The sequence below is a fragment of the Acyrthosiphon pisum genome, chromosome A1 (assembly GCF_005508785.2).
Source record: "Acyrthosiphon pisum isolate AL4f chromosome A1, pea_aphid_22Mar2018_4r6ur, whole genome shotgun sequence".
NCBI classification, from domain to species: domain Eukaryota; kingdom Metazoa; phylum Arthropoda; class Insecta; order Hemiptera; family Aphididae; genus Acyrthosiphon; species Acyrthosiphon pisum.
In genome coordinates, this window is record NC_042494.1 from 132,141,524 (window position 1) to 132,151,084 (window position 9,561).

The 9,561-nt window shown below is 27.2% G+C and overlaps 2 protein-coding genes across 6 annotated transcripts in view; one reads left to right on the top strand and one right to left on the bottom strand.

Annotated features, from left to right (window-relative positions):
* The window catches only part of LOC100163019 (CG32204-like), a 153,985-nt gene that overhangs the window by 53,255 nt on the left and 91,169 nt on the right, over positions 1–9,561 (bottom strand).
* Positions 23–8,302, top strand: LOC100570526 (atlastin). 2 transcript variants are annotated; one of them, XM_003243502.4, is made up of 9 exons: positions 23–407; positions 3,982–4,205; positions 4,276–4,587; positions 4,654–4,942; positions 5,015–5,199; positions 5,266–5,487; positions 5,580–5,794; positions 6,758–6,824; positions 6,889–8,302. In XM_003243502.4, exons 2-9 carry the CDS (start codon positions 3,987–3,989, stop codon positions 7,072–7,074), a joined length of 1,695 nt encoding a protein of 564 aa, XP_003243550.1. In that variant the 5' UTR covers positions 23–407; positions 3,982–3,986; the 3' UTR covers positions 7,075–8,302. The 2 variants fall into 2 exon arrangements, with proteins under 2 accessions (XP_003243550.1, XP_003243551.1); XM_003243503.4 differs by lacking the exon at positions 23–407 and adding an exon at positions 2,908–3,074.

The window sequence follows — 9,561 nt, forward strand, 5'->3', positions numbered from 1 at the left end:
GGCGTGCGCACGCGCATCACTTCCATTTGCCGCTCAGCCGTCAACACAAATACGCGATAAACAAGTTTTTTTTAATGATAGACATTAGACTTTAGACGTTTGTTTTTTTTTCCCTGCTCCGACCGTGGGCCAGCTATACCGAAACAAGTGGGTGTCCAATCGAGATAATACCGTTCGAATTATTTACGGTGACTGTTTTGCCGTTTTCGTGTGCATGCGATCGTGTCGTGTCCATGTCAGTGATTTAATTATTAATTTTTGATACCCTGCCCGCAAAGTTGTGTCCCGGTTGGGTTTTCGTTTTTATTTTTGACGATCTTCGGTTCTTCAGCGTGCGTGTCAAACTCTACACGTCCAGAGCCCACAGACTGTCCGGAGAGACCCAGAACGCTGCCCATCTACGACCGGTAAGCACGTCCAAAATGCTTTACACACGAAACACCAATAAGTATTTACAATAATTAATCGCAAAAACCTTCTATGTCGTCGAAGGTGTCCCGAAATATTCGTGTGCAGCTACGAGGACGATGGTGGAATTGATTTTTACCGTGGGCAGCTTGCTAGAATTCCATTTTAGTGTCCCCCCCCACCTACTCTGTGTAATACCCTTAAATGACATGTAGTCTACACTCTTGATGCTACTTATATCGGTGTGTGAGTGTGTGTGTCTGCAATATTAGGTGATTGTGCAGTATTTTTATCGAGATCCTCATCTCTATAAAAGGTAGTTATTAGTTGCTCTTTTAGTCTTGTGCTACCTACTATTAAAAAACGTTATCACTGAATAATGTAACAGTCCAATGATAACTGACACATTCATAGCCAAAAACATAGCATTGATTTAAAACATTGCCGTTGTTCTATAATCTATATATGTATTTATTGTGTATTCAAATAACATTCTTGTACCATTATGTAAGGGCTTGTATCACCTGTTAGAACATACGTTTATGCACATAATTATTTTGTTTTCATGTATAATCTACTTATAAAAAGTGTTAAAAACAATCACAATGTTGTTATTTTATAGAAAACGTCATTATACCAAACATCATGTAAAAATGAATATATAGTTAACTCATCAGAAAATGCCATTTTAATTTTTAATCCTCTTATCAATTCAATGTTTTTCACATTGAGTAATAATTTATTAAGTACTTGTATAAGAACCTAGTAGGTATATTCAAATTTTTTTACATTAAATCAACAATTTTTTATTTTGAATTCAATTTAAAATCAGTGATTATGTATTTTAATTACCTTTTAGATAACACCCAATGTGGTGAATGTTGATACATTTAATTAATAATTTTAGAAATTATATAACTATACTCTGTCCAGCGAGAGAACGCGCTGATTCCGTGCGTCACCTTGCTATTGAAACAGGTTCCCCTATGGCAGGGTGTTGCGTGGGGAACCAGTTTTGGTCGTGCCGCGGCACGTTCTCTCACTGGACAGACCATAGATATTGATAGGTATTGATTAGATATTGATCTAAAAAAATAAGTAATATCAATAAATTCATTAAGGTACCTACATAGATTAGAACTCAATAACATAATATTAATTCTTGAATATGTCCACCAAATCTATTTTTAATTAGAAATATTATAGTTAAATATTATACTATTTTAGTCCCGAGTACCTACTAAATATCTCAATGTTTAACATTTTTTGATAAAGAAAAAAATGTCCATCATACCTGAAATCGACTAGTGATGGATACAATTTGTTTGTATAGGTAATATAGATATAATAAATATCATCTAGATTCTAAGATAGTAGTGTTTTTTTGTGGATCATAGATACTAATAAAAATAATGGAAAAAAATGTAATACCATTGAAAATGACAGTGATTAGGTGATGGGGCGATTCTCCTCCCTTGTGATATATAAATAGTAATAGTTTTTGAAAATCTACCCCTCCTTAAAACAATCCTGAATCCACATACCATTTAAATGTATAAATATTTCAATAAAAAATATAATTATCCTTTCTTTACTCATCATAAGTGTTTTGAAGATGTTGCATTTGCATGTTTTTGTGGCTTACTAGTTTATTGCTCTGTACCTACCTAGGTTATAAAGATTTGGTGATTTTTTTAGCACATAATAAAAACATACTTCATACATTTTTCGAGTATATTTATTATCTAATGATTAGGGTGCAATCAAAGGTGCAATTTAAATAAATGCTCTAAAAAGTGCATAATTAATAAACACTTGCATATTTAATAAGAGCATTAAGTTCCAATCCCTTTGTTCTCGTTGTATACATCTATATATATTCATCTGGATATTATTAGTCAAATTAAATCAATAATTGATTACATTTAATGGTTCTTAACGAAGTTATTAAATATTTAGTTACTCAATACATTTTCTGCTGCCGATCATAATTGAATATTTTTAATTTTTAAAAAATATCTATATTTGGAAAAAAATTAATTGAAACCCATATCAAAATGTATTGATCAACCATATTAATAAAGAATAAATTCTGAAATTGTATTTTGTTAAAGTATACTGTCTTTAGGAACTATTATTTCAACTATTATACAATTCTTTTAAGTATTATATTTACTATTATTTTTGAATAAGGTGCAAACATTTTTTGTGACTGTTCATATATATTTCTACATATATTTAAACTTTGGCATGTATTTCTAAAGTCTTAAAATACCATCAGACTGGTGGCCAATTGGGATTTGGGCAAATAATCATTTCCAGGTCATCTGGCCTTCCTTCCACATCAAAGTGCCTTCCAAACAAAATGTTTTATTTTACCTTCATTAATCATTGGTGCTTTAAAGTATTAATTTGTGCATAATAGTTTAAAGAAGCTTAAAATTATTATTTTTATTAGTTCCAAAGTTGTTAAATAATAAAATAAGTATATTAATTAACAGTTTAATTTAGTTTACATGTTTCTTTTTTAGTAAATCATAGATACATACATTTTATTTTTTGGTATTATTGAGTAGGAGAAAATCAGCTTGTCATGCCTCTTTGTTGACCTCGTTGTATTGTTAGAAGGTTACATGAAATCACAGTACAATACTACAATCTAACAGGTTAAGTAGCATTACACATTTTTTCAAAAGTAATTTCATGGTAATTAATGTACATAATACTTAACCTAAACAGTAGTTACATTTCATATTGTTGGTAAGTACCAACTTATGAATTTAAAGTTGAATTAGGGGTGTTACTTGATATACAAAAGAATAACAACAATTTAGTGGTTATTATCATCACTGTCATCAATATTTCATCTTTTATTAGCGTTCTTCAAGTAAAATAATAAAATATTTTTTTTTTCAACATTTTGACAAAATTATTTAGTAAAAATAGTATTCATATAAGTTATTACTTATCAATAATACAAAAAAAAATTATTATATTAATAGGTATAATATTAGGTATTAGGTACATTATTAATTGATATTTGTATTGTATTTCAATATAGGTATATTATGCCAAAAATTATTTCTTAATTTTATTGACTTAATCTACTGAATCATACTGTAATATACATACAACTTTACCTATTTATTTTATTAGTACTTTAAAAAAAATAAAATAAACTTTTCAGCACTAAATATTTTTTTTAATAAAAATGATAAAAATTTAAATTGTTTTATTGTTGGTTCCAATAATATACTCTCAAAAGTTTACTACATACAGTAAATCTTAATATCTTATCATAATTAATATAAACAAAAACTAATGCTAGTAGAAAAATATACAGTACATTTTAATATCTTATCATTAGGTATTTATGTAAACAAAAAATATCCATCATAATCTTGTTTTAAATATTATATTTTCCAACTTTATAAATGAGTATAAAAATATTTTTTAGCTATTTATATTTTATTTGCAATATATTTTAGTATTTTAGGTACATACCTACCTATGGTTACTATTTAATTTAATAACATGGAATAATTATTTAAAATCATTATTTCATTTTTGCAGACATTATGGCAGAAGTTCAAGATGCTACTAATGTTGGTAAACCAGTACCAATAGTTTTGGCTGAAGAAGATCATCAGTTCGTACTCGATGAAGAAGCTCTTGAAAGTATTCTTTTGAAGGATGATATTAAAGATCGAAATGTTGTTGTGGTGTCTGTTGCTGGATCTTACCGAAAAGGGAAATCATTTTTAATGGATTTTGTTCTCCGATACATGAAAGCCACAGTAAATAAACCTAAAAAATAATTACTAATTTTAAACATTATAATATCATTAATAAATTATAATATTATAGTATCATTTAAACCTAATAAATGAAGATGCACATTGGATTGGTTCAGATGATAAGCCATTGGATGGCTTTTCCTGGCGTGGCGGATCTGATAGAGATACTACAGGTATTCTTATGTGGTCTGAAGTATTTAAAGCCACTTTAAACGATGGTGAAAAAGTAGCTATCGTACTACTAGATACCCAAGGTACATTTGATAGTGAAAGTACAGTCAAAGATTGTGCCACAGTCTTTGCATTAAGCACTCTGCTTAGCTCAATCCAAATATATAACCTAAAATTTAATATACAAGAAGATGATTTACAACATCTACAAGTAATTGTTTTTTTGTTTTATGTTATTTCAGTTCACTTTCCTAATTTTGACAAACTTTTTTTTTAGCTGTTCACTGAATATGGTCGTTTAGCACTTGAAGATTCTGGTACAAAACCATTCCAGAAATTACAATTCTTGGTTAGAGACTGGAGTTTTCCATATGAAGCTGAATATGGTGCAGAAGGCGGGAAAAAAATATTAGACAAAAGACTGCAAATATCGGACAAACAACACCCTGAACATCAGTCTCTAAGAAAACACATTAAATCGTGTTTTTCTGATATTGGTTGTTATTTAATGCCTCACCCTGGTCTAAATGTTGCTACTAATCCCAACTTTGATGGAAAACTATCTGGTAATAAAAATTGCAACTAAAATAACATTTAATGAAATAAAATATTATTTTTTTATCAATATTATTGTTTAGATATTGAACCAGAGTTTAAAAAAAACCTTATAACTCTAATACCGATGTTGTTAAGTCCAAACCAGTTAATTTTAAAAGAAATTGGTGGACAAAAAATAAAAGCAAAAGAGTTGGTCCATTATTTCAAAGCATATATTAAACTGTGTACTGGAGCAGAACTTCCAGAACCAAAATCTATGTTTGATGTAAGTTTAAGTAAATGCCTATAAAAAGTAAGATAAAAAACCATAATTGTAATAATTTTATGTTAGACCACAGCTGAAGCTAACAATTTATCCGCTGTCGCATCTGCTCGAGAAGTGTATCGCTCTATGATGGATACTATTTGTGGTGGTAACAGACCATATTTAAATTCTAACTCACTAGACGTTGAACACTTTAAAAACAAAGATATTGCAATAGAACAATTCATCGCTAAAAGAAAAATGGGTGGTGATGAATTTTCGGAATCTTACAAATTTAAATTAGAAAATGTAAGACAATATAATTTATTATTGTACATTATACACTATTTATAAGTTATTACTTTATATCATTAAACTTATAAATCCTAAATAATTTTTAGGATATCGATGAAGACTTCTTAAAATTTAAATCACAAAATGAAAGCAAGAACGTATTTAAATCTGCACGTACACCAGCAGTATTCTTTTCAGTTGCAGTTGTTTGTTATTTCATATCTGGATTATTTAACTTCTTTGGAATATACTCTGTAGCCAGTGGTATTAACTTAATAATGGGTCTTGCTCTTCTAATTCTTATATTATGGTCATATATAAGGCAAGTATATTAATTATTTAAATATTTATTATTTGTAGCTTAAAAAATGTGTACTTATTAGGTGTTTTCAATTAATATTTAATACCCAGACAAAATGTATCGTACATTTTATTTAAATGAATTCAAAATTGTGTCCTTCAGCTTATATACAGTGGTTTCGAAATTTTTGAAAACATCTTTGAATTTGAGCCAAAGCTTTTTATAGCTTTTAGTTTTTAATTCTTCCCGTTGAATTATGAATGGTCTGATTATAATCCTCGAATATGACAATTAAACTTAGGTTTTGACTTCATATCTATATATCCATGTTTTAGCACCCGTAATAATTAATTTTATTATATTTGGGTCTCAAATTCAAATTTTCATTTCCAAACACTTCAACGCAATTTTGGTATTTAATTTTTGGACACCACTTTCATACTCAATTCATCTGTTAAAATTGAATGACAAGAACCAATTATTTGCCAACTTAATGAACTACTTTTCTGACAGTTAACCTTTGATCAGTCAATAGTTACAGTCTTATAAAACAAGTTTAAAAAGCTAACTTATCAAGTCAAAAGTTTCCGTAGATTATTATCGATTTTAAACAAAATTATTATATAGGTGTAGTACCTTAATATCATGAAACTGGTTTTATAAAATACTTCTAACTTTAAATACAATCTGTCTACAACTGGTTTGAGAAAATAACATTTAATGTTTACCAAAATACTGGAAGTTATGTCTAGATTATTTTGGTACTGATAAAGTTTGTTTGTAAACATTTTAGTATTCATTGAACATATCCTGTCTAACTTACTTTATCCATACAATTTTTACCTATTGTTTAAAGAAAGAATGTGAAAGAAGAATAATTAATCAATGCTTGTGATTCATGAATTTTAATATTTTGTTGAGTCTTTATTACCACTCATGCTTATAGTATTAAAATAAATATTTTTAATTTTGTATTCTATACAGGTATAGTGGAGTACATAGTGAACTAGGATCAACTATTGATGATGCTGCTAATATTATGTGGGACAATGTTAGTATTTCTATTAATCATTTAAACATATATTATCGTTGTTAATTATTTGAAATTTTTTTAGTTTTTGAAGCCAACCTATGAAATTTTTCTTCAAAAAGGTTTAGAACAGGCCACTAACCAAGCTATCAACATAGCGGTGAATAACACAACATCTCCTATTACTGGTGTTCAGTCGCCATTTGTAAAAAGGCCAATGCAAAGGATGAATTCCCATATCGAGATGAATGACAGGTTTAAACAGACATGATATAATATTGCCTCGTGGCGTTAAGTCGTATCATAAATGGCACACATATGTCAACTTTCTGTGATTATATATATTATTTTTTTTTTATATATATATAAAATGTTATACCTATCTACTTGTATGTTAAATTCATTATGTTTATCATCATTTTTAAATGTTAATGTGTATTAATAGTTAATACTATTTATTGTGTTGAATACATAAATATTGTTTCATTATTTTTCAAGCAAATAATACATTTTGTTTCAAGGAAATTTCTACCCTAGATCTATTTTAACAATACAAAAAATAGTAACACTTTTATTACGTAACATCTAGTTTTAATTATTTTATTAAAACATTTTGTATCATTTAATAGACATATTCAATTCAACAATCATTTTTATATTATCTGATCTTGATAATTTTTAATTAGCAAATCCCATTTTAGTCTTCCAAATATATTTTAATTGTCATTTTTCTTAGATAAATTGCTCAAATCACAGGGATTAGAACCAAGCCGTAAAATTTCTTATACTCAGCTATATTAATTTTGTTTTAATATTTTTATTAACATACGGCTTATTGTTAGGTCCGTTATGCCTTAATCGCCAATAATGTATTCGCAATAATAATAATTAATAACTAATGAAATAAAATAGAATAAAATTTAATTAAGTTATTGTATTTCCGATTTTTAATTTATGTTAATAATGGATTATACTATTGTTTTATATAAAAAAACATTAAACGCAACGGTTTATTGGTAAAGAATTATAATATATTAATTAATTTCATTGCCTAAATATATGTAAATCAATAACCATTTTACTATGGATTTAAGATTAAATTGTATGTACATAAATATTACTATTTTAAGTGCCATGGATGTTAAGTTAAGTACGGGACTGTTATTTTTTTCTGGATTTATGTTATAGCAAAAAATAATATTAAAAACAAGGGTTATATTATTTATTTTTGTAATATTCATAATCATATTTGAGCGAATGGTATTTTATTGTATGTAAAAATAGAGCAATCAAAATTAAGATATTTGTTCCAATATAATGTGAGTGTGCAACTTTAATTTTATGTGAGTACAAGTTGTATGTTAAAAATACCAGATGTTTTGTATTTAGAATATTACATTTTTAGTGTCAGACACTGATTGTCAATGTTTTGGGTGTTTAGGTTGTTGTGTTCATAATTTTATGATTAAATGTATGTTCTATATTTTTAATGAAGCATATTTTGTACTTTATGAGTTATTATATATAGTTATTAATATTGTGAATTTTGTCAATCAAGCACTTAACCTAAACCCAAAATATCTATTTTTAACCAGTTCCTTTTAAATAACATGAACTATAATCTGTTCCAACATATTATATTAACATTGTTTTTTTCAACCTATAGGTAGCTTAAATCAACTACAAAATGTTGATGTAAGTATCTACTTGATTAATCATCTAATTTAAGCTCAAACTCTATAGAAAAAAGTTTTCTATACTTTTATTTAATTTATTTTAGCAGAACCTGGATGGTAGATAAAAGCAATTTAGTTCTAATTTTTTATAACAACTTAATAGCCAATTTTATTTTCAAAGTATGCAACAACCTCCTTCTTAATCGCCTCTCTAGTTATCTTATTTATATTATGTACCATATGCTCTTATATCACGTTATAATGTACCTATTTTTAAATAAAGTTTGCTACAACAACAAAAGTTGAGTCTGTTGATATTTTATTAATTCGACAGTAGCTACTAGTGAGTTTGCAGGGTCGTTTCTACCCTATTTTTATTATTAGTTTTCAAAAGCGCCGGGAAAAACAAAAAAAAAAAATAAGGAAAAACGGTTTTTGACAAAATTAATTTTGGTTTTTGCCTTTTTGGTGTAACACTAAAACAAATGATGGTAGATACATACATTTTCACTGAATGTTTATATTAGAATTTTCAAAATATTTTGGATTGTTTTGAGATGTTATTATACGGTCATTTTCAGTTTCCAAATTTTTTAGTTTTTTTTCTATAAGTGTCAATAAAATTGTATTCGTTAGATAAAAAAGCTTCACACTTTAATACAAGGCTCCTAGTAAATTGTTACAATGGTAGTTAAAAAATATTAAAAATACATGATCACAATTTTTTTTTATATAAGTATTTGAAGTTCGAATTTTGACAAAATACGTAAAAATCAAGAAAATGTGCAAATTATTTTGTGTTAGAAATTCATAAAAAAATGTTCTTTTTAAATCAAAGATTTGAAAATTTAATACAACATTCCTCATGTTAATTATTTTATCAAAAAAAAAATCTCTACTGGAAAGTCAAATTAAATTTTTATGAGCATTTGAAATTCAAATTTTTACAACATCGGATTCACTCTGTAATTTAAAAACGAATAACTGGATACTTAACATTTCACTGAATTTTTATATTCCTGTTTTCTATACGCCATGAAATGATGAATATTATATTTACTCTTTTTATAGCTGGTTTACGG